The sequence below is a fragment of the Letharia lupina genome (assembly GCF_014066315.1).
Source record: "Letharia lupina isolate WasteWater1 chromosome Unknown contig_7, whole genome shotgun sequence".
Taxonomy (NCBI): domain Eukaryota; kingdom Fungi; phylum Ascomycota; class Lecanoromycetes; order Lecanorales; family Parmeliaceae; genus Letharia; species Letharia lupina.
In genome coordinates, this window is record NW_023502976.1 from 1,577,980 (window position 1) to 1,602,849 (window position 24,870).

The 24,870-nt window shown below is 49.6% G+C and overlaps 5 protein-coding genes across 5 annotated transcripts; 3 read left to right on the forward strand and 2 right to left on the reverse strand.

The window, feature by feature from the left end:
• Positions 1-48: 48 nt before the first annotated feature.
• Positions 49-7,472, reverse strand: HO133_009752 (uncharacterized protein; the record flags this gene model as incomplete). Its single annotated transcript, XM_037300611.1, has 5 exons — positions 49-492; positions 555-6,537; positions 6,588-6,772; positions 6,822-6,965; positions 7,020-7,472. The coding sequence occupies 5 exons, from the start codon at positions 7,470-7,472 to the stop codon at positions 49-51; spliced, it is 7,209 nt and encodes a 2,402-aa protein (XP_037154459.1).
• Positions 7,473-8,196: 724 nt separating this feature from the next.
• On the forward strand, positions 8,197-16,482 carry HO133_009753 (uncharacterized protein; the record flags this gene model as incomplete). The annotated part of the gene is made up of 13 exons (XM_037300612.1): positions 8,197-8,872; positions 8,938-11,601; positions 11,675-12,405; positions 12,451-12,691; positions 12,821-13,010; positions 13,585-13,700; positions 14,008-14,093; positions 14,166-14,489; positions 14,541-14,685; positions 14,840-14,887; positions 14,947-15,207; positions 15,376-15,800; positions 15,913-16,482. The coding sequence occupies 13 exons, from the start codon at positions 8,197-8,199 to the stop codon at positions 16,480-16,482; spliced, it is 6,477 nt and encodes a 2,158-aa protein (XP_037154460.1).
• A 462-nt stretch (positions 16,483-16,944) lies between these two features.
• Positions 16,945-17,645, forward strand: HO133_009754 (uncharacterized protein; the record flags this gene model as incomplete). The annotated part of the gene is made up of 3 exons (XM_037300613.1): positions 16,945-17,024; positions 17,209-17,288; positions 17,350-17,645. The coding sequence occupies 3 exons, from the start codon at positions 16,945-16,947 to the stop codon at positions 17,643-17,645; spliced, it is 456 nt and encodes a 151-aa protein (XP_037154461.1).
• Positions 17,646-19,939: 2,294 nt separating this feature from the next.
• Positions 19,940-21,523, forward strand: HO133_009755 (uncharacterized protein; the record flags this gene model as incomplete). Its single annotated transcript, XM_037300614.1, has 6 exons — positions 19,940-20,126; positions 20,179-20,266; positions 20,318-20,412; positions 20,462-20,697; positions 20,762-21,039; positions 21,103-21,523. 6 exons carry the CDS (start codon positions 19,940-19,942, stop codon positions 21,521-21,523), a joined length of 1,305 nt encoding a protein of 434 aa, XP_037154462.1.
• A 416-nt stretch (positions 21,524-21,939) lies between these two features.
• On the reverse strand, positions 21,940-24,717 carry HO133_009756 (uncharacterized protein; the record flags this gene model as incomplete). Its single annotated transcript, XM_037300615.1, has 8 exons — positions 21,940-21,999; positions 22,046-22,982; positions 23,035-23,431; positions 23,637-23,941; positions 23,993-24,090; positions 24,144-24,342; positions 24,392-24,418; positions 24,578-24,717. 8 exons carry the CDS (start codon positions 24,715-24,717, stop codon positions 21,940-21,942), a joined length of 2,163 nt encoding a protein of 720 aa, XP_037154463.1.
• Positions 24,718-24,870: the final 153 nt, after the last annotated feature.

A 24,870-nucleotide genomic window follows, 5' to 3' on the forward strand; every position in this document is an offset into this window, starting at 1 on the left:
ACGCCTGCGCAAATGCCTCGAGTCGCAATCGCACCAATCCTCCCATATTTACAGAAACCCTTTACTATCACTCAACATCCTCCTAATACCGTCTCCACTCTCACTGCCCCTTGCCGCATGATTACCTCTTATACTCCCGCCCCACTCGCTGCCACCACCCTTTCCACCAGCCCCTCGTTCCATTCTCAGCCCTTTCCATCCTTCCAGTTCTCTTTCAAGCCTGAGCCCCTTTTCTCTCTCCTCCCTCAGATCCCTCTCCGCTCTCCTAGCGCTCAATTGGCTCTTTGCCTCTTCGGCTTGTAGCTCGTCAACTGTCTGTAGCAGACGTTCTATCTTGTCGCGACCTTTAGCGACGTCATCTGTGAGTTGGTTGGCAAGTTTGTCGCGGCGGGCGAGCTGTGACTGGAGATCACGCACTGTGCGGTCGACGTTGCGGACGGAACGAAGGGAGGCGGAGTGTGTGTTTTCTTGGGTTTCGAGCTGATGCTCCAGCTGTTGGCACGGGGGATTATTAGCCACCTCTAAAAGGGTCCTAGACAGATCCATCATCTTACCTCATGCACCCTGCCATTCAAAAAGCGCACGTCCTGGCTAGCGTATGTGTACCCTTTTGTCTCCAAATCCACTACCCGGCCTTGCAAGTCTTTGACCGTTTTTTCCAGGCCTGCCTTCTCTTTGTGCAGAGTGACAGTCGTCTCCCTTTCGGAGACGACATCCTTCTGCATCTCGGTAGTCAAAGCTTCTGCTCTGCGCATTTTCCCGATAGCAGCGGCTGCCACATCTTCTTGCTGGGCAAGCTGAGACTTCAGGTCCAGTAGCTCACGGTCCATACCTGCAGCATTGCGCATTGACGGGCTTTCGCCACGGGCGAGATCTTCAAGACGATCACCAGCTTCGGACAAACGGGCTTCAAGACCGCGTTTCTCCTTTTGAAGCATATCTCTTTCGGCGGCGACGTCGTCCATTGAGGTACGCAAGTTACGGACCTGCGACAGAAGAGAGACGATCTTTCCTTGCGCATCATTATGAGCATTGAGCGCTTCTTCTCTTGATAATGACAAGTCTTGCAGAGTCATTTCGAGTCTCGACTTCTCTTTCGCCCACGATGAACTATTTAGGACTTCATCATCCCATTTCGATCTCAACTCTTCCAGTTCGTCCCGTATGCGTGTATTCTCGGAGCGGACATGAATGACGTTTTCGCGCTCGATCTCTAGCTCATTGGTCAGAGTTGCAAACTCGTTCTGATACTTCCTCCTGGTCTGCTCCATGGAAGTCTCTTTGTCTTCTACATCCATGGCCCGTTGGCTCCGATAGTCTTCAAGTTCATGCTGAAGTCTCTTTCTCGCTTGGAGAGCGCCATCAAGATCTGCAGCAAGATCTTCAACTTTTTCCTCGTAGTGTTGATTCTGTCGCTGCAAGTCTTCGACGAGAGAATCCATCTGCTTGCGCTCAGCCATGACTGATGCATAGGTATCCTCGCTTTCTTTCGCTTGTGCCCTGGCAGATTGTTCTGCACGGGAAGCTCTGAGCACGGCAATTTCCGCTTGTTCGAGTTTACTGAAGTACTCGTCGGCTCGCCGCTTGTAGAGGCTCAGACTCGATGCAAGATCTCCGGCTTTGGAAGCTTCTGCATCAAGTCTTATTTGAAGATCCGAAAATTCTTGCAAAAGTTGATTTCGGGATGCTGTTTCGTGCTCGTTTGCAGCAGATACTTCTCGAAGTTCGGATTTTGTATCCCGAAGTTCTACCTCTAGAGACGCACGGACATGTTTGATGTTGTCAAAATGTGACTTGGCTTCAGCCAGGTCAGCAACAGTGTTGTTGTAAACCTGGACCAATGACTTCCGAGAGTTCTCTTGCGAGTTGATGAGATCGTAAAGCTCTTCATGAGATTGCGCCTGCACGTCTCGTAGTGACAGCTCTCCAGAGTGTACTGCCCTCTCTAACGCAGATACCTTCTTTGCAGAATCATCCAGTCGGTCGTGAAGTCGGCCATTCTCCCTTTCGAGTTTCTGTACACGCCTGACTGATGGGCTATCATCCTGCCACGAATCTCTTTGCGGCGAGAAATGTCCAATTTGGCTTTGCAAGTGGCGATTTTGCATTTCGGTCATCTGAAGCTGATTCTGCACCATTTCTAACTCAGCCGCAAGATCCATCCGCTTGTTGTAGGCGGCTGTGTCAACCGTGCGATCAGAGCGGCCGGAATCATTTGTGGCGTTGCTTATGTGACGACGATCAGGAGTAGAAGTTTTGGAGTATGGCTTTAGATCAGAGACCTTGCGCAAGTGCTTTGGTGATTTCCTAGCTGGTAGCGTATTCTGATCAAGTTCCTCGAGAAGCTGACGCTTCGAAGACGAATGACGAGCATCAAGTTCCGATACTTCGCTGTCGTGTCGCCGTCGAAGCTCGGAGATTTGGTTCTCGGCGCGCCCCAATCTCTCTTCTGTCACTCGCAGAGCCTGCTTGGAAGCCTCCAATTGTGCAGCCAGGTCTATGTAGTCCCGCAGGCGTGGAGCTACAGCTTCCCACGAGGGCACCGTCTCCTTCGATTCAGGGTCGAAGACCTTGTGCAAAAGGGTAAGCTGTCGCCGAGACTCTTGGACTTCTCCGTTGGCGCCATCGAGCATGCTTTGTAGCTTTCTGGTGTTGGCTTGAGCTTGAGTTTTGAGCTGCCTCTCAGACTCCAGATTCCGGTTGGCCTCAGCAAATTGAATGCTGACACTAGAAGAGGTCTTCTCGGCACTACGGGTTGCCTTGTGCTCCCGTTCAAGCTCGTGATTGAAATCTTCCATACTTAAAGCGAGCTTCTCTTTCTGTTTCTCCAGGGACGTAATCGATAGTTGGGCGTCATTATACTGTCGTGACAGTCTCTTATTGTCTTCGTCCAACTTTGCTTTCTCCGCTTGCAATTGGCCCATCCTAGACCTCTGCGAGTCGCCAGCTCTAGAATTTGATCTTGCAATGTCTAGGTTCTTCTGCTGAACTTTGTTCAAAAGTGCACGATTGTCATTCTCTGACGCTGTTAATCGGCCTTTGACGGTTATCAGCTCTCTCTCCAAGCGTTCCTTATGCTGGTCGTGCTGGGTACGGAAGTTGTCTGAATCAGCAATCATCTCGGTGAGAGATTGCACTTCATCTGCTAGATGGTGGCACTCGGCCTCGATTTGGTCGCATCGCGCATTCTTCATATCTAGCTCCTTTCTAAGGGTGGCTTGACGCTCATTCGCTTGCCGAGAAATGCTACGCTCCATTGCTGTCTCGGCCTGCAGTCTTGAGGACTCCGCCTCCACGAAGCGCTCACGCAGCTTTTTCAGTTCCGTTTGCAGGTCTTTACGACTTTTCTCAGCATTAGCCCGTGCTTCAACTGCACGGCGGAGAGTATCTTGTTGCACATAAAGCTCTTTCTCGATGGTTATCTTCGATTCGTTGAGATTCTGATACTCCTCCTTCAAGGCCGTCATCTTGTGATCACTTAGCATCTGGACGTCGTCCCTAGACTGTCTCTCGCGACTGAGCTCCGCCTGGACTTGGAACAGCTCCACCTTAAGATCCTCTATCTGGCCGTTCAACATCTTGCGGCTATTGCTGGCCTGTGTGTCCTCAGATAACTTGGCATCAAGGACTCTCTTGGTATCTGCTGCCTCCCTTTCTAGTTGAGCTTTTTGCGATTTGGTAGCATCGACTTCCGCCTGGATCTCACGCAACCGCGTCTGGATGTTATCATGCCGAGAAGCGAACATGCTTCGCTCCGCCTCCAGTGTCATGCGCTCGGCATCGTGCCTCTTTTGGTCCGATCTCAATACAGCAATCTCGCTCTCCTTCCGTCTCATCATATCCTCGTAGCCGGTGGAAGTGGATGAGAGCTCTTGGAGTTGTTGTCGGATTTGGCGGTTGTCGTCCAAAAGATCCTTGACCTGTTTTCGTGAGAGCTGCAAGTCCTTTGCGGTTGTAGCTAGCTTGATATCCAAGTCTTGGTCTATTTTGAGAAGCTTGCTCTCAAGGTCGGAGACTTTTCGTTCTTGCAAGCGCATTTGGCTCTCTAGCATCTTATTGTTCTGGATGAGTTCCCCGTGTCTATCATTTTTCTCGGTCCTAGCTCTCTCATTTTCGCTAATTCGATCGTCCAAATCGGAAATTCTGTCTATAAGCTCGTTCTTGTCGGCTTCTAGTCTGCTAATGATGTGTCCCGCCTGCTCAAGCTGGCCACGCCATTTCTCAGCTTGCTCTTCCGCCCTCTTTTTAGCATCAATGAGGTCGTCGAGCTGGTCTTCAAGGCTTTCTTGATCTTCTATCGCACCTGCAAGCTTTTCGATCAGCTCTGCTTCACGCTGCTGCAGGCGCTTGAAAATTTCCTCTTTGTCGAGCGCGAGTGAGCGTTCACTTTCCAGGGTTTGCTGAATGCGTTGGACTTCGGTTTCTGCACGCCTTCTCTCTTCTTCGAGCCTCAGTCGATCGTTACTCTCCTGCTGCACTTGGACCTCCAGCTTCTGAATCGTCTCATCGCGCTTTCTGACTTCTCCAGCAGTTTTGGTAGCACCTAGCAGAGGCTTCATCCGAACGAAGAGTCTCCACCATGGATTGTTGCAAAGGTCGCTGTAGACCGCGAAGTTACGCTGAATGATTCGAGTCGCTTCCGCTCGATACAGGCGCTTGTTTGCGATCCTTCGTTGGGTAAATCCTCTTGCGACTGATTGAAATCTAGACATGATATCCCGAATGAGAGAGTCACGCTGCTCTTCGAGTTCTGCCAGCACGCCGGCTCTGAAGAAAACTTTCGTTAAGCCTACTCGATAAAGAGCATTGTCCAAATCCAGTTTTTCGAGCATCATCTGGGCGGCCGTTCGACCTTCAAGATAGCCCTTAGGCATGTTGCGGCAAAGAACTTCGTATCGCTGACGAAACTCTGAAAAGGGCAGTCTATTGGGGAAGCCGGTCCTGGCAATCCTTATGCCCTCAAGAACACCATTGCATCGCAGTTGGTCGAGGACAAGCGGTGCGCTGAACTGCTTAGGCCGCTTCCTATGATTCGGCAGAATACAACGCACAAAGTGGGGATGAGTGGAGTGAAGCTGATTCATCAAGCTGGAAAGTTGTTCCTTGTGTCGTTGTGCCACCGTCCTAAAGAGCCCTTTCTTGACACGACTCCTTGTTGCGCCGGCATCCTCATCAGGGTCGGCACAGTCGGTAAAGAGCGTAGCGATGTGTTTGTCATGGGAAGATGCAAGAAGCTTTGTGATGTTGTCGTTTAGCGGGTCTTTGTTCTTATCCAGCCATCCAATCGTAGAATATTCCACTTCAGCTGCGTAGTGTGTCAGGATGAATCCTTGAGCTAAACGTGACGGCCTATATTTGGGCGTCTTCCGCTCCCATAAAGAGTGCATCTTCTCAGTGAAGGATCTGTCAGTAGCTTTTGGCATGACGGAGTCTTCGTCAAGGCAGGAGAAAATTCCAATGGGGTTCGGGAGCTCAATGAGATCAATGGTGGGCTGGAGGTCCTTTCCGAAATCGATGAATTTCCACTCAATTTGCTCCCTTGCATACTCTTCTTGCTCGAGGACAAACATGTGGTGGTTGAAGAATTGCTGAAGTTTCTCGTTGGTGTAATTGATGCACAGTTGCTCGAAGCTATTCTCTTCAAATATCTCAAAACCGGCGATATCCAGGACTCCGATGAAGTGGGAATCATCAAGACCCATACCAGTCCGGTCAAGCTGACGATTGATCCGAGACACGAGATCGCCAAAAGCTCGTTCGTAGATACCCTTCGACAAGGCATCCAAAGATGAGCGGACCTGTTCTGGCGTTTGAGCTCTCTCGACCCACTCTCTACCGGCCTTGACTTTTGGGTGAAGCAATCCTTGAATAAAAGGCTCAACGGCAATTCCGAGCAGCCGGCAGACTTTCTTGGCTTGTGCATGAGCATCTTCCGTGAGTGTGGCTTGATCGGCCCGCATGCTCTCTTTCATCACTGTGACGTTACCAAGGAGCAAAACTGCAGCGACAGTACGGAGCACAGATCGCTGCTCCTTTTCAGAAAAGCCCATGATATGGAAAGCCTCCAGCAACGAGCTCCACTCATCAACATCTGAGACTCCAGCAATCATATCGTTACCACCTCTCGTGTAGATAAAATCCTCCACTCCTAGATCAGCGATCATGAAGTCTTCCTTCATGCGTCGGTCTGCCCCTCTAAGCAATTGGTAGAACACGTGATAATTTCTTTCACTGGAGTTGAGCTTTACGACTCGGGATTTCTCTAGCAGATACCAGTCAATGAAAGCTCCTGCGATTTGTCCTGACCGTGTAAACTCAATACGAATGAATTTCCCGAAACGTGAAGAATTGTTGTTGCGTACAGTCTGGGCATTCCCAAAAGCCTCTAGAATCGGGTTGGCCCTCAAGATCTGCTGCGGAAGGTTAGAGAACTGCCGTCCTCCAGATTTTACCCCTGGAGAGTCAGAAGTTGCTACGGCTGCAAGATATTGAATGACTTTCTTAGTGTTCTCAGTTTTGCCAGCACCTGACTCGCCACTGATCGAAGCATAAGCGGAGACTGGATAATCGATGTGAAAGAAACCTACGTGACCAAAATGCTCTGATTCTCACCCTCCTCGATCAGATTCCGAAAGGCACCATCAGCCATTGCATATATGTGAGGTTTTGTATCTTCCCTGCTGCGCCCCTTGTACATCTTCATATAATCGCTGGTGTAAATAGGCAGGGGACAGTACGGATTGACGGTGACCAAAAACAAGCCAGAATAGGTCTGGTGACATCGATTAGCTGAGCCTCAAATCGTCGCTCGGATGACTAACATAGATCAAATCTGCTTGATATCTCATATGGAGATTATGGACCACAGAGGCCTCATTCAAGTGAGTGAGCTCTGCCATATCATCTGCCTTGTCGAACTTGGCAGGATTTACTTTATCAACGGTCTCAGAATCGACCTCTCGTTGCTGAGTCACTGTCAGCAATCCCTGCAAGTTCAATTGAATGTTTAGCCACCTTACGCTCCCGTCGTCACATTGCACAAGCAAACGGCCTCCAAGAAGCTCCTCGACTACCCATCCTCTCACGAACGCTGACTGTGGGTCTCGCAGCCAGACGTAACGTTTTCCAGAAAAGTCGTTCTCGCCCTCGATTCCGCCAATCTTGTCACCAGCCCTTTGAGATTCTTCGGTCTTAATGAACTTTGGTGCAAAGGTGTTAGATAATTGGTGAGTCGTCCTGGTTGAAGTCGATCTCTGCATCGCCGGCTGTAATGACGCAAAGCTTGATCCACTCGGAGGAGAAAATGACTGGTTTCGATTATGCGTTGCAGGGGTTCCCGTGCCCGAAGGCGAGGTAATGATAGCGGATCTGGGTCTTGTACTGGGCACCGCCAGGCCTGGCGAAGGGGAAGGTGAACCTCTGTCGAAAGCATTGTTGCGCCATCGGGCGCTGCCAGGACCTGTTGTTGACATGCTGCCGATCTCCCTCTGCCAATTTTGTTCGACCAAACAGCAGTAAATCAAATCGCACGTAAAGACATGATACTATCACGAGTGAAAACAGATCAGTACAGCGGCCGTGATCTAGTAAGTGAGCGAAAGGCGAACACAGCAGGCTCAAAACAGCTTGCTCTTCACCAAAAGGCAGAAAGTAAACACAGCGATTAGCTCTTGCAGGGGTAAGGTAGAAGCAACTCGCGTCGCGCTTGCCAAGGCTGGATTGGCTCGGCGCTGAACGGGCCGAGAGTTTATTTGAGGTTCTCGAATCTGCAAAAATGCGAGCGACCAGCGAAGTACGGAGTAGGGCACTTTTATTAGTCTAACCTACCAAGCCTAAAGTACCTTACTTTGCCTACAACGACACGACACTATTCTCAATTCTCAAGTCGCTGATGTTATACCTTTGCCTCTGAGCTACGCATTCACTTCTTCACTCCTTCACTTCTTCACCACTATTCATCAGCTTCACTTCCCTCTTGATCCAGTCAGTTTCGACACTCACTCCTGCGAATCCCGGTGGCGTCTTTCTCCTTGAACCGTAGATTCCTATCAGTCCTTATTTCCTCCTCGTCCACCATGCGCGCTGCTCTGCGCAATCTCCTATGTACATTCAAGTGCTCTCTGAACGCTTTGCGACTAACCACCAGTGAACTTCGACCTGTCACATCCTCTTGACCCATGAAGCAAGCCATTCGCCATGTCGAAGTATCCTCGTCCACCTACATTTGGGACCCCTTTCAACCCTAACGTCCACATGGAACCTCCAGTTGGCAGCTACGATAATGGTCTACCTCAATACCCGTATCCATATCAAAATGCTTCGTCTCTGTATGGCCAAGGCCAAATGAATGGTATGCCTATAGTACCACATACAAATGCGAATACCCATTCCTTTCGTTCAAATGCTCAAGGTGTGACAACACCCAGCTCTGGGAACGAAATCTATGGAGCCCCATACCCACCTCATGGTGGGCAAATCCAATACAGTGCCTTTCAATCTCCAGCATTCCCTCCAACGCCGTCTGCGCATGGTGGGCCTTCTTACGAAGCTCAACACTTTACTCAACCTTCCACAAGTTCAAATCTTCCTTCAAATCCTGGTACTGTCTTCTCAAATCTTCAGGCTGCCGCGGAGGTCCAAAGCACGAACATTAGGGACTCAGATACGGTTCCACCTGCATTGTCCGAACTAGAAGACGGCGAACTTGACGACGGAGAAATCGAGAAGTCAACCCGTCATTCAAGAGCGAGTACGGCGACCTTTTCAGGAATGGCGCAACACAAGCGACATGAGGACGAAGACCCTGCAGACAGAGAATCCGGTCACCGTGTTGCAAACGCTCCAAATAAACCGCTTCCTGGGCTCATTCGAGGTATTTTCCTGCCGCTCGACGCTGGTTGACAGGTCTGACTTCATATTCTAATATCTTTGCCCCAGACTCGCTTGCTGCGCCTAACTCCCCGGGCTCCACTGCATCGCAACCTCGCCCATATCCCATGCGGAACGGCTTCATCGATCATCTAGATGATCCTCTGTTTTCGCGGACGGCAGAGAACACATCAGCCCAGCCTCAGCTGTCAATGGATACCGTTGCACAAGGATCTAAGGAAGCAAGTCTGCGATTGGTAGATCAAAAGATGGACGAAGCCAAACAAGCATTACGAGACTTGCATTCGGAAGGGTTTGACTTCAACCGAATTGTCAATGCGGGCTTGAATCCTGATATACTCCGGAAACTCTACACCAATATCGGGCTATCAGTCACAGCTTCTTCAAATCTACTGCAACAGAAAATCGTGAAACCACGAGTTGGCGCTAGAGACGTGCCGACTGAAAGCACACCAGGTGAGGCAATTGTGGGCATTCACGACCAACATCCCAAACCGCCACAGAGAGGCTCAAATGACAGCGTCCTTGGCGATGACACGTTTCCACATCTGGTAAACGAGGAAGGCAAGATCAACAGCCAACCGACTGTTGCAGCGAACAAGAACGAGGAGAAGTCAGTGCAGAGTCAAGCCAGCTCAGCGAAACTATCGAAATCCTCGAGTTTGAATCCATTAGGTAAAGCTACCGGGATCAAAGCTGGCGAGACAAAAATACTCGATCGCAAAGAATATATTGCCCGAATGCTAGCAGCTAAGGCTGGCAAGCCCACCGTCAGCGCCACTACCCCTGTGTCCCCTAAGTTATCCACTATCACAGACTCGGGAACATCTGCTCAAGTCCAGTCGTCAGACGCTGCCTCAGCGATTATTCCGGCTACCGCTCAGCAAGCACCAAGTGAATCGGTCGATACCGCACAGGGAATTCAAAATGAAGATTCGGATGTAGAAGCGAAACGAAAAGCTCAGACAGATCTAGCACGTCAGAAGATTGAGGCACTAAAACTTCGTGAGAGCATTCAACAACAGGCTCGATCAACAACCAGCAGTGATGCAATGAGACACAGTCAGCAACCTCCCGCCAAAGGTGTTCCAAACATCCCAGCTGAAAGCTCTATTCCAACATCTCGACCTGTACCCAGTCGCCAAAGCTCTTACTTTTCGCCAGCAAGCCAGAAGCCCCCTTTTAGCATCCCCGGACTGTTTATGACATCAGATGCTCCGGAACCTGTAAACCCTTCGCAACCACTCGCGAACGAGGGCTTCGCATTCTCACCGCAGACAGTCGGTTTAGCCACCTTCGCTGCGTCAAAGCAAGGCCTTCGTCCACACGCTGCGGTCTCGGCTCAGTCTCCAACTACAGATGAGACACCGCGCTTACCCGAAACTTCCTTCGATCTGAATTCTGCTTTACCAGCCACCATCGCAACAACAGTTTCACCCAACCGAAAGCGCCAGAAAGCTTCTGACTTCATCGATTCACCTTCCACCAGGGTAAAGAGACCACTGGGGCAGCAAGAGGATACCAGTGTCATTATAGACATTAGCGACGATGAGGTCAGCAATAACACCTCGGGAGATGAATCCTTAGACACAGACATTGCCGGTCGTCGAGATTCTCTATCAAGAAATTCTCAAGTCATTGCTCCAGGCAATGGCAATGAGAGACTGGTCAAGAGCCTGCCTCCGCTGACTGATTTTCCGCCACGCAAGAAAACAGTTATTATGACGCCTCCTGCTGCGCAAGTCTCGGGGCAAAGTGGCGATCTGAAAGGTCTAAAATCGAAGGAGATGGAAATCGAAGTCATGAATCGCAAAATTGCTGAGCTCGAGCAGCGTATCGCTATTAAGGCAAAGCAAACTACAAGCCGCACTCACAGTCCTGGAAATTGCAGTCGCGTGACAACTTCACCACCTCCAGGTGAAGCTCCACATCAGAGCAACGGCACACCGAATACGCCCTCGAGCATCTCAGACTCACGGAATGGCGATATCGCACGTGTCAAGAACGGAGAATCGTTCGCTACTCTCGCTGAAGGAAATGATTCCACAGCAGAAGAGCAGCTCAATGCAGAGCAACAGTTAGAGGAAGTCGAACTAGCAAAGGCCGAGGCTGAGCGTTCCTTGGCCGCGGAGATTTCTCGAGCCTCGGCAGCGGACCAATCGCTTACGCAGATTGAGAGAATGCAAATTCCACAAGCAGAGGAGCAGTCGAATCTGCGGGGAGAGGAGCAGCGACTCAAAGACGAAAAGCAGAAGCGGCTTCAGGATGAGGAACAGCGACGTCTGGAAGAAAGCCAGAGTCAGCAAGCGCGCGAACAAGACAACAAGAATCTACGACAACAAGAGGTAGACCACCATCTTCAGGAGCAAGAACAGAGGCGGGCGCAAGAGGCACGACAGAAGCACTTGCAAGAGCGAGAACGGAAAACATCCCTCAGCAACCAACGGCAGGCTCGAAAGACCGAAATAGAGTCTGGATTGCCACTCCTCGATGCCGAAGTAGAGAGGACAAGAATAAGGCTTGAGTCCTTACGACAAGAAATAGTAGGTCTAGAAACTGAACTCCAGAAAGGCATCGAAGGCAGGCAAGTTCTGATTGAAGAGCTTAACAACTTGTCGCGATCTGGAGAGGCCCTGCCTAGGCCTATGGATCTCGATTCTTGTGACGTGGGGGACATACCAAATCAATCAACAAGCATCCAAGAAATACCAGGTAAGTGCGCCTACTTATCAAGGCCGTCGATGTGTTCAAAGTAACACAGATTGATTGGGATCTCTTTTGTTAGCTTTGACGAAACCCGCAGCGTCAATTGAGACAGTCCCCGACTTGGATTCAATACAACTTTCGGGCACTGCCGGGGCCGGGAACGGTAGGGTGGTGCAAGACAAGTCGTCAACGCGAACGGCAGACATTCGGATGTCAGATGGAGAACTCGAGGAAGACATCATGGAAATGTCCCGTAGCGATGTCGACGAAGCCGAGCCCTCTTTTCACAGCCCGAAGCCCTTAACTGAGGTTCAGGACACTTCTGGTTCTATCGACGACGACGAGACTTATGAGCCGCCCAGTGAAATAAGTATAACGCAACGACAGGAGCCAGAACCTGATGCTGTCCTGGACCTCGGAACAGCGAAGACCGATCGACCAGCCGCAATGCATAATCCGCTTCCTGCTGACCAGGAGGCTGAGCCTATAGAAAAGCCGAGTTCGGTTGAGCCATCACCGGCCGCCAATGCTGGTATGGCGGGTGACGAGCAATCACAGCGATCACTAAATCGTAGTCAGTCTCTGGCTGATGCTAGTGACCCCGATGATTATGAACCGCCCGAGCCAGCACCATTAGGTGAAGAGGTACCGCGGCCTACTGAGATATCGAGCGTCGATTCGGAGAAATCCTTTTCTCCACCTGATGTTGATAGTCATGATTTCATTGCGCCTGCGAGCTTCGACTCAACATCAGCCGTTCATCAACAGGTGAGTGTGGATGCCATTACAATCGGAGCTGGGTCTCACAGTGTAAGATATCGTTCTTCTTCGCCGAAGCTCGCTGAATCAAACCAGGTGCAAAAGCTTGAGTCCAACGGCAAAACGGGACATTTTACCCCATATGAAAGTCCCTTGAAGCAATTCAAGTCATTTCGGTATCATCCTCAGTATCTTGAGGAAGTCTCCAATGGCTTTCGATCATTGACTTATAGTCATACTATCAATCCAGAAATTCCACTTTGTCGCTATGAGTTAGACGGCGTATGCAATGATGATTCTTGCCCGAGTCAGCATTTGAGGAGCATTGGTTTGAGTGGTGCGTTAATTGAGGCTTGATTGCGTGTAATTCTCTGCTGCTTTTCTCGTATTGTTCCGTGGTTTATCGGTACTCGTTTCACAACTCCATGAAGTTCGCAAGCTGACTCAAGGTTCATCACTCTCGCAGATGACAAGATCCTTGTTGATTTGGGAGCTAAACCAGACGACGGCTCCTCGCCTGACGAATTCGGCAATGGCTTGCGAGAGGTCATCCACGACATTCGTTCCAGGAAGATCAGAGATTTCAACATCGTGGCAGGAGAAATAACCGCATATCGTGCCAAGTTCCTCGGAGACCGCTCCAAGGTTTTACCCTTGTAAGCAAGACTCGTAGACGAACGACAATTGAGCATGACTGTCTTGGTGTTGAGGAGAGACAAAATGCCTAAGCTCGGGAAGACACTGCCAAATTGGCATCACGTTGTCGCCGACTGGTATCTTTTATGAATCTACAACTTGGATTCCTGCGTAGCCCATGGGCATTCCATTTCTTTGTGTGTGTGAGAAGCATAGCGCGGACCTAGCGCATGCAACATATTCGAAGATACCCAACCTAATCGAAGGGTCTTGACGTTATTGCAGAAAGAGCGGGACCGATAAATGAAGGTTGGCTTGCAGCAGGAAGAATCATCTAGGTACCAGCATACTGAGATGTTGGGAAAGGGGGTGGTAGGGGGTGGAGACGCTAGGGATACATATGGGAAAGGTGACCTTGCAAGAGGATTAATTGCTTTAGCTGTAATCATAATTCTTGACAATCTTATAATTCAAGCATTTCCCTCGCATAGTGCATGGTGCCTGAGCTGCGTGCGTTCACGTTCTCTCGGCTAGAAGGTACTGGATTGTCCCGTTGATTCGCACCTGCATGCCAAGAGTGCTAAAGGATAAAAGGATCCTTCGCATGCAGATTCAAGCACCCAATCAATCAGAACCCGCATGCACGTGTGCATATGGAGGAGGCCCAGGTCTGACTGTATCTCATCATGCTCGGTCGGAAGAGGAAGGTTGTAGGGAATTGACATTGAGCATGGGAGAATTGTAGCCTGCCATTGGCAGGGTCTGTTGGCTGTGGGATTCTTTTTTTCCCCCGAGGAAGACGCATTACTTGCCGGGGAAACAGGAACCAGGTGGGCCTACAGCCTTGGCGGAAAAGGGCAAGAAGGGAAAGATGGAGAAAAAAGAATGACATATAAGAAGGAGCTCAGGGAAAGAATAATGGAGATGTATGAAAGAAGGAATAAAGTCGTAGGGGAAAAGGCTACTTCCTTCCTTTTGCAAGCATGCTTCAATTCCTAATCACCCTTGTCTTTGCAGGTGTGGCGGTAGCTAGCTACGCATCCAACATTAACTATCGAAGTCCCTCTCACAATCATCCCGGCCTCGGTGTCTCAATTCACAAGGTATGATGGGTGGACGGATTCATCACTTATCAACTTATCGCCTTACGCCTATGCCAATGACTGTGTACACAGGTTAACAAGCGAAACAATGGTTCTTCTCCATACCCTGGAGCCTTGAACTTCACTCATGGTGTCGCTTCTGGAGACCCATTCCCCAACTCGGTCATCATTTGGACAAGATGCGGACCAATCCAAGATGATGTCAACGACAACTCAACTGTCTCGGATTATGTACCCTTGTATAACCCAGTTCCGATATACAGCGAAAGCGAGATTGCTCCTCCATCCACCGCTCCCGTTTGTGTCAGCTACAAGGTTGCATCCGATAATGCCTTTGCAAAAGTTGTGGATTCTGGCCTGGCGTATACTACGTCCGATGTGGATTATACCCTTAAGGTAGTTTCATTCTTGCTTAGCCACAAGAGACATTAGGATTAATGGGATCAGATCGAAGCCCAGAATCTCAGCCCGTACACTCGGTATTATTATCAATTCAGTGTCTGCAATTCCAATGTTACCAGCCCAGTTGGACGTACGAAGACAACACCTGCACCCACTGACCTAGTGACCAAGATCGGTCTGGCTGTGTACTGTGAGTCTCCCTCTGAGCAGTTGCTTTCTCATAGGAAAGCGAAGCCGAGTTGCAGGAAGACTTCCGGCATTGGGAGCAGTTTGCTTTTCCTCTAGATCGCAGACCCTGTATCCTGTTCTCAAGGAAGAGTGCTGACTCCGATCCCCTTACGCAGCATGCTCGAACTTTCCCTTTGGCTTTTTCAATGCGTTTGGCAATCCAGGTAGGATTCTCCTTTTTTTGACTTTGTATTATCAGTCTATTGATACCTTAGGCTTTTAGCTCGCAAGGACTCCGTGGACTACGTGATACATCTCGGGGACTACATATACGAGTACAAGAACGGTGACTACGGCTGGGGACAGAGTATTGGACGTATTCCGCTCCCAGATCGGACGATCTTCACGCTTTATGACTACCGGAAGCGAATAGCTACATACAGGACCGACCTTGATCTTCTTCTTAGTCATCAAGCTTTCCCCTGGATTCCGGTTTGGGACGATCATGAGGTCGCTGACAACACTTACCGCGATGGCTCTTCAGGTACGTACATATCGGAGCGGAGCGTTTCCTTCATACCGGACCCGACATGAATAGTAAGACATGTTTCGAAAGCGGGGATGGCTTCCTCTCAATTGTGCTACCTATCATTGTCTTGCGGACCGAGCCTGTTTCATGTAAATTCTATGCTAACCCTGCAACCCTTGTCAGAGTTGAATAACACGGAGGCCTCGTTCATCGGGGATGGTGGAGTTAGTGTTGACCAGCGAAAGATGAACGCTGTTCGAGCTTACTTCGAGTGGATGCCTATTCGGCAAGTTGAAATGGACGACAATTTGCGGATTTGGAGAAGCTTTTCTATCGGCACACTGCTTGACCTTATCATCCTGGATACTCGACACTATGATCGATCCATCACCGATCTGTACTGGAATACACATTACGTCCACCAGATCTCTGACGACGCAGGCCGCTCGATGATGGGCAGTCGCCAGGAAAATTGGTTCTACAGCCAGCTCAAGTCTTCTGCCCAAAGGGCTGCAACTTGGAGAGTAATTGGATCGCAAACCGTTTTCTCCCGGATCAATGAATCCATTGCATATGGAAATGTAGATCCACTTGATTATGATGCATGGGTACGTGATATCCTCCAATTTCTTCATCCCCTGGTTGCTGCAGTATCGCCCAATCTGTCTAGCCACCCAACTGCTAGCTCCTAATGGAGATACTGATCTAGACGATTGCCAGGATGGTTACCAAGCAAATCGAAACAGAACATTTCAGACTCTGTACGACAATAAGATTGGCAACAACATCGTCATCTCTGGCGATTCTCATGCGAATTGGGCCACCGACCTCATCTGGCTCGATGAGCACCCGTACAATCCCACGACAGGGAACGGCAGCATCGGAGTTGAATTCGCTGGGACAGCAGTCTCATCGCCATCTCCTTATGGCCAAAACATTACCCTAGCCGCAGCCAATAATGCGAGCAGTTATCTAGTCCAATACAACCGCGAGCTGCAATGGTCGGAGCTTTACTATCGCGGCTACTTTGAGCTTCAAATCAGCCACGAGTCGGTGAAGGCAAATTACTTCGGGATGCCAACCATTGTCAACCGAAACCCCGATGAAATCAGCCTGGCGAACTTCACAGTGCTGAGTGGGGCCAACGCCTTACAGAGGGATCCAAGTCCTGGTGGTGGAATTGTAGAGAATGGTGCGTTGAAGATGGGCAAGACCGTGCAGACCAATTCCACCAACAATACTGCGACCGGGATGTATTACATCTCCAATGATCCGGTAGAAGACTTGTGAGGGATGCGACGCCTCGCAATGTCTTCCTAAATACAGGCGTGAAGGCATGAAGAAGGTAAAAAGGGTGGGAGAAGATTAAAGTAGAAAGTAGAGAATCAATCCAATATGCATCTTGAATCGTGCCATGATCCTCTCAAGCATGGCCAGTAGTAATAGACATGGACAAGCTTATGGATAGATCGGAGTAATTTGGCAATGGTAAGGTAGTGAGTGGTATGAAGTGGTCGCATTGATCTGCGATGCAAGGGCGAATTCGTCATTGGCTCGCCTATTCTCACTAATCCCAGCTAGCTCAGGGCCTGGTTCGGGTCTTAGCCTTTAGGGTCATATTAGGGACCCTTTCTCCGGGGGCTCCAGCTCTTTCCCAGAGCTTCCCCTTCCACTTCATCCCCTACCTTTCCCGTCCCCTTCCATCAATCAATCGATTCTTTTGACCACCAACAACGCACCCCATTTCCCGCAATGTCGACGAGAAAGAGAAAGCAGGAAGAAGAGGCGGAACTCCAAGCACTCCCGAGCGATGAGAGCGACGAGGAAGAAGAGTAAGACCAGCCTTCTTGACGTCATTCGCTCTCCGACTGCCCTTCCATCCCCAAACAAGAGTCAATGGGCCACTCTCCTCTCTACTGCAGACACTTTTTGTCTCATACACCCAGCCTGAAAGCGCTCATCCACTCAGATCTTTGCGCTTTAAAGACAGGGTTCTTGCTGACATTCGGCGCACAGGTATGAGGCATCTGATGCGTCCGACGTTGGCGAGGACGAAGTCTCTTCTGAGGAGGAAGAAGACGAGGGAGCTGCTGAAGGTACAGATACTCTCAATGGCTCGTGTCTCCGGCAGGATTCAAGTTGACGGATACCTCACAGCCCCCCCAGCTGCCAAGAAGCGCAAGACAGCTCCCGCCTCCAACAAGGACGCCCCTGAAGTAGTGAGCGATGAGGAGGAAGAGGAAGAAGAAGAGCCTGAGGAAGCTTCCGATGAAGAAGCTGTACCCGTGGAAGGTGACGAGGATGAAGACGGGGAGGGCGAAAGCGCCGATGAGGCTAGGGGAGTCGAAGCAACAGCCAAGTCGGGTGGACCCGCTGCATCGGCAAAGGCCGCAAAGGGATCAGCTGTCCCGAAAGAGGATGACCTAGAAGAAGTGAAAGGTGATTCGGAGTAAAAGTACACTTTGATGACGGTGGAACTCTGGTTACTGCAGGAGAGTTGCAGGGGGAAAAAGGGAATTTTGATAGGTATATCGCAGCTGGTAGGCAATAAGGAAAACCCTGAGTTGAGGAATCCAGTTCACTTGTTATTTGTTCCCGCACATTTAAGGCCCATCCGCTATCTACCGTTCACCATTCTTTCCAAAAATAAGGCAGGTGTGCGGTGATTAACCATGCGTAACCATATCCATCTCCTCATGCACTTCTGCCGAAGTGGCAAAGGGCGCCCACTTGATGGGCTTCCCTTGCATTCATCCGTCGAGCGTTTTGGACAGCATGTGTTACTGCTCTATAGAGTAAATAACTCGCACGGATCGCGTGAGGAAGCTTGGCGCTGCGCAAGTCGAGCTAGTGGCCTCGAGAGTAGAAGGATGCAACGAGATTGCCTTGAAGGCAGGATGTAGCAGTGAATAGAAGTTTGCACGAAGAGCACATTATTATTGATCAAAGGAAGCGCAACTAGAACACAGGCTTGGCAGTATCAAGGAGAAGCATGAATGCAGGCCGAGGCCGGCGATTTATGTTGGTCATGCAAAGAGACCTTTGCGTGGCAACGAGGGCTTTTGTTTTCTTCCTTGACCTCTTAATTAATGAATGCTAAGACCATGTTGTTGAGGGAGAGACGACAGAATGCCCTTGCAGTGAAAGCTTTCAAGCTGTAGACTTGGTATGTTCGCATTACGAAGTTTTATTGCCCCTTTGCTCGCCTTGGGAGTCCTTTACACTAGACTGCCAACTGGCAGCAAGAAAGAAGCTTATTTGATGTGCCTAAGTACCTTACCTCGATTTGCATCTATATATCATTAACTAATGGGCGAACAATACCTTATGAACGACCGAATTACTGAACAGTGCAAAAGGCGAGTTTCAATATGCATCCATGCCACATAAAATATGAGTGGTCGTGGCTTCTTTTTTCCTCCGCGGGAGAACTCCTGTAACGACAAAAGGATGAAAACCCAGATTGGCAACCCCGTTACCCACGCATAGATTTTGTTATGCTGTCGGAAGCAGAAGGGAAGACAGCATTGATGTCATACTCTCGCTACAAAGAAGCTCTCCATATTACTCAAGAGGTCAAGAGTATCGATTATAGTGGGGCCTTCTTCTTCGACCTTTTCTGGCCCGAGAGGCACGAAAGCAGATCTGTACATCTAGCTTGGAAGATCTGTGCTAAGATCATGTGCATCTTGACATTGAGTGATGTTCTGGCTCTGACTGTATGCACACCAAATCACTTCTCGATTGGCTTCAAACTGTTCAGGCTGACCCCATGCAGGTCATTGTTGCCACCAAGAACGCGTACATCACCGGAGTCGACGCAGTAGAAGGCTAACGGCTTCTGCAGCAATATCTCAAGCCAATTTTAGGTCAGCACTTGATGAACTGTTTCAGGGTTTACGGACTGACAACGTCGACAATGTACAAGCATAACTCTAAAGCCGTTGCTTCCGCGGGCCTCATATGGCCGGACTTCGTCGCGATTGTAGCAAGGTACTGCCCTTTGGGGTCGCTTCAAAGGTCCATATGTGTCCTGACTGACATGAAATAGCACTGCTATCCTCTTCCTGTCTCATCGGCATGATGCCGATTTCGGTCCTAAGTCAAAACACGCCCGCGAGGCGGGACAAAAAGAGTCTATGGACATGCAAGCAGTGTGAATTTCGAATCAGGAGAGGTTCGGTTGATTCATAACCACCAGCAGACCACAAAAGCAACACAAGGACCGTAACATTTCGTGGAGTGACGAAATATCAAAGCTGATCTGCAGATTGAAGAAATGCTGGACCTTTGATATCTAACGGGCGCGCCGACATGTGTCAAAGACATGGGATGAGATTTAAAGGCATAGTCCTAAGCTGCAAAAAAGAGAATCTAGGTCGCTTCAGTGAAACGTCGAGAAGACAGACCCAAAGAAGGTAAATACGCTCACGAGATTTCGGCGACGCTGTGGCTGAGAGGGAGGGAGACTCCTTTTGTTTGCCTTCCATAGATGATATAGGCGTTCTTGGCTAGACGGGCGTTTAGATAGATACCCCGTAAACTTATATTCATGTTGTTGACATAGATCAGAGCAATCCTTACCCCTCTGCTGTGACAGATTGAAGCGCCGTTCTTGTCCGCAAAATGCCGGCGCCAGCCGAGCCCATGATGAAGCCGAGGAACCTCGATCTTGAACAGCCCCACGATATCATGATTCCTCCAAGAATATTTTGGATGAACGGAGCTAATACTAATGATCATGACAATGTCTACTCCTTATATAGCCCGAACAATCACGAGCACCATTCGTCAGGTCGGTCGTTCCAGCCCAAGACCAAGGCCAATCCACGTAACGGTCCAGCGTCCAGCGTCCACCAAACACCCTAGAGGTTTCGTACCTCCTACCGTTGACGACCTCGCTGAATTAAGAGAGCGTGTGCAAGAATTCACTCGTGAGCCATGACGCTCTTCGTTGCAAAACATGGCCTCTGAAGGAATGTTTAGGACGGGAAATACCGGAAAAGGTTGCTGCACGGACAGACCGCGATAATGATTTTCCTTCAGACATATGGAGGAAGTTCGGGGAAGCAGGGTATGATGCGTCCAGGTCACTGAAATTGCACCGGAGCTAATTGCCAAGAAGCTTTCTGGGTATCACGGCGGATGAGGATTACGGGGGGCTAGCGATGGGCTATCAGGCGCATTGCATCGTCATGGAAGAGATCAGTAAGGCTTCAGGTCAGGCATCCGCCCCATAGGGTTGTGATAGAAATGCTCATAGTAGTAGGCAGCATTGGGCTTTCCTACGCTGCACATTCCCAGCTTTGCATCAATCAGCTCTCTCTGAACGGTAACAATGACCAGAAACAGAGGTTTCTTCCCGGTTTGATATCGGGGCAGAAGGTTGGCGCGTTGGCAATGTCAGAAAACTCCGCCGGCTCTGATGTGATCAGTATGAAAACAACAGCGAGAGCGGTGAATGGAGGGTGGGTGCTCAACGGCTCCAAAATGTGGATCACAAATGTGGGCTTGCACCCTTGCAAATTCAATTCTCTATCCAGACACAGAAGCTGAAAACGTCGTTCAGGGACCAGATGCCGACCACATAGTCGTTTATGCAAAGACAGAGCCCGACAAAGGCTCCAAAGGCATTACTGCCTTCATCCTCGACAGCACAGCCCAAGGCTTTTCCTGCGCTCGCAAACTTGACAAACTTGGTATGCGAGGGTCCAATACCGGCGAGTTAGTATTCGAGGACGTATTCGTCCCTCAAGAGAACATGCTGGGTCAAGTGAATCATGGCGTTAGAGTCTTGATGGAAGGGTTGGATATCGAGAGACTGGTTCTCAGCGCCGGACCGCTAGGGTAAAAAGCCCTTCTGTTCCCACTTCATTTGGACATATCGTCCTAATGTCTTGTCAAATGCAGCTTGATGTCGTCCGCCTTGGCCCTCGTCCTCCCCTACACTCACAGCCGCATTCAGTTTTCCACACCAATTGCGCACAACCAACTCATTCAAGCAAAGCTTGCAGACATGTACACTAAATATCGCGCCTCATCCTCCTACACGTATTCCGTCGCCAATGCTCTTGATGCCGCTCATTCTACTCCCAACAATACTCCAAATACCAAGGATTGCGCTGGTGCTATCTTGTATGCCGCGGAGAGGGCGACGGAGTGCGCGCTTGATGCCATCCAATTGATGGGAGGCATGGGCTATGTGAATGAAGTGCCGGCTGGAAGGCTGCTGAGGGACGCAAAATTATACGAGATCGGGGCGGGAACGAGTGAGATAAGGAGGATTGTTATTGGGAGGGCTTTCAATAAAGAGTACGATGAGAGCAGGTAGAGAAGCGACGGTAGCCATAGCAAATGCTAAATCCGCTTGTAGCAGAGATTGTTTGAGTACGGAGCCTCCAAGAAAGGGTGGTGCGGGAAGATGGAAGAGGAGGAAGTTATGTGATTACCCGGCGTCGTCAGAATCTGTCCACAAGAGGCTTCTCGGCTATGAGACCACTGTATGAGCATGATGAGGGGAGGTAAGGAAACAGGAATGAATGGGGACCAGGGCCCAGATTAGTTGATACCAGACGCTGCATCGGCACGGAATCCCTTGAATGTAGGGTGAGGGGTGGTAGAGGGGAGTGGATGGATGATGGGTACCGCGATTCTCGATGTGCCTCACCGGGCATTCTACCATAATGCTCGACATCATCAATCTATCGGAGTGCATGAAAAATGCTATATCCAACACCTTCCATGCTACTACTTAGGCTCTACAAGCTCTTCAAACTCGACTAAAGCGTTACCTGCTTTACATAGATCCTACGTACACATTAGCGACACCGTTTCCATATTGGAAAGCACCTACCCCTTGCTGATGTACAATCCTAGAGATGACGCCGTCTTGAGGGCTTCTGATCACGGTCTCCATTTTCATGCTTTCAATAACCACTAATACCTGATCCTTTTTGACATGATCGCCCGCCTTGGCCTCTACCCTCAGGATCTTGCACGGCATTGGCGCCAGGACACTGTGAGCTGTATCTTTGATGCCCAAGGCTCGTTCAACCCACTTTGGTGTGGCACACCGTAGGCGAAATTGCTGGCCTTGTTGGTAGAGCGTGAGATTACCTTGGTCGTCATCTATCACTCTCGTTTCGAGCCTGGTATGGGGAAAGAAAGACGTGACTTTGCGGGTCTGTGGTTCCCAGCTGCTGGCGACGGAGCGGTAGGTAGTCGGTGTTCCACTAACGGTAATGTCAAAGAATCCGGTCTCCAAAACATCTATTCCTACGCTTTGTTCGGCCGTTTCGTTGGAAACGAGCGTTCTGTTCGGGAGAAACCCCCAGAATCTTCGTTGTGCCATGGCTGCAAATCCAGACTGAGGTATACCAAGTATGGCAGCACCCCTTTCTTGCGAAGTTGCTGCTTCCAGGAATAGCAAGCCCAGAGCGGCTTGAGCATAGACCTCAGGAGCGGTTGGCCCCTCTGCGAACAGCTTGTCCTTGTGTTTGCTGATGAAGCCCGTCTCTACTTCGGCTGCCACAAAGCTTGGATGTTTACAGACCGCCTTCAAAAACTCGACGTTCGTTACCAGTCCCGCAATCTCGTATTGTTCCAAAGCAGAATGCAACTTTTGTATGGCGATTGTCCGGTTTGGACCCCTGACGATCAGCTTCGCTATCATGGGATCGTAGTGCGAAGACACCTCGTCCCCCATGATGTAGCCGGCATCGACCCTTACTGTCTCAGTGATAGAGGGTGTTCGCATATGTATGAGGCGTCCCGAGTCAGGTGTGAAACCCCTACACCGACGTTAGCACGATTTGCAATTCTACTCTATTTTTAATCACAAACATTTCAGGATTTTCTGCATAGATTCTCGCTTCGATTGCCCAACCTCTTTCCGAAATCTTTGCTTCGATCTCTTTCTGACTCAGAGGAAGCTTACCTCCTTCCGCCACAATAAGCTGCCAGTGTACGAGGTCTTCCCCAGTGACCATTTCGGTAACGGGATGCTCCACTTGTAGTCGGGTGTTCATTTCCATGAAAAAGAATTCGCCACACTCATTGTCAAAAATGAACTCTACAGTACCTGCGCCCTCATAGCCAACAGCCAAGGCTGCAGTGCGAGCCTTCTTCCATAGATCTTGACGAACAGATTCGTCTAGATTGGGCGCTGGCGATTCTTCCAATATCTTTTGATGTCGCCTTTGGATGCTGCAGTCCCGTTCCCCCAGGGAGACACAACTGCCTATAAACATTGTAGATTCAGTAATCCTTCTCAGAGACCAAACCCCGAGCAATGGGATAGGTCAAGTGGTGTCAAAGAGCCCTTTTCCCTTCAGGATTTGTCTTGCAGTCGCAGAGTGAAGAAGAATGAAGATGAAGAAGAAGAAGAAGAAGAAGAAGAAGAAGAAGAAGAAGAAGGAAAGGCGCCAAAAGGCATAAGTACTTACCATGTTTGTCTGCGAATATCTGAACTTCGATATGTCGAGGGGTCGTAATGTATTTCTCGACGAGCATGACATTGTCGCCAAATGAATTCATAGCTTCTGATTTCGCGCTTTTCAATTGGTCGTCAAACACACCTGCCGTCATTGCTATCCGCATGCCCTTTCCTCCACCGCCTTTCACGGCTTTTATGAGCACCGGGAAGCCAATTTTGGAGGCTTCGGACCTGAGAAAAGCTGGTTCTTGGTTGCTGCCATGATAGCCTGGAATGCACGGTACCCCGGCTTCGATCATAATCTCTTTCGACCGGCTGTTAAATACTCAGCTATACTGCCTTATCATGAACAGTCCGCTGACGCACCTTTTGTTGCCCATAGCCTCCATTGCTTCCCATGGCGGCCCTATGAAGACAAGTCCCGCTTCTGTACATTTTCTAGCAAACATTGAATTCTCACTCAGCTGCAAAAAAGCTCAGCATGGTGCACGCGTAAGAACTCTGTCACTAAACATACAAAACCGTACCCAGGATGGATGCCTGTGCACCCGTGCACTTTGGCAGCTTCAATGATTTTGTCACCATCCAGGTAAGCTGAGGAATGTCCCAGGTTGACGGCCTTAGGAGAGCTCAGAGCGTGTTGCGATCTAGCGTCTGGTTCTGTATAGACTGTCGTGGTCGTGATGCCATACTGGGAAGCTGTCTTGTTGACACGTCTTGGCGTTCTCAGTCTATATGTTGCAGTGGAAGATGGAACTGACTAACAGAGCTATTTCACCACGATTGGCTATCCTACAAAATTTCTGGAGTCAGGATTCTTTCTCAGAGACAATAATGCTGAGCAGCTCGATAGCTCGAAGGAGTATCAGGAGCCTTTTGCTTGCAGAAAATGTCTTGCAACTCGAACAGTGATGGGGAATAGGAAAGCGTTTACTCTGAAACAATACATACAAAATGGAAGTCAGGGACTGACTCGCCGTTGAAGACTTGTAAGGTGTGAGAGAAGTGTAATTTATTCTCCCGGGAGAATTGCTGTGATGTGGAGAGACGACGCAAATGACAGGACGACGGAGAAGATGATGAAGAGACATAATCGAGGCTCTAGGTAAAGCCTATCATGGCAGCGGTGAGAAGAGCGAAGAATGTTCTTGATGTCAAAAATGAAAGGAAGTGGATGCTAGACTTTTTTTACATACTACGTAGAGTACGTGAATACATGAATTACCGAGATACGATGTAAGCGT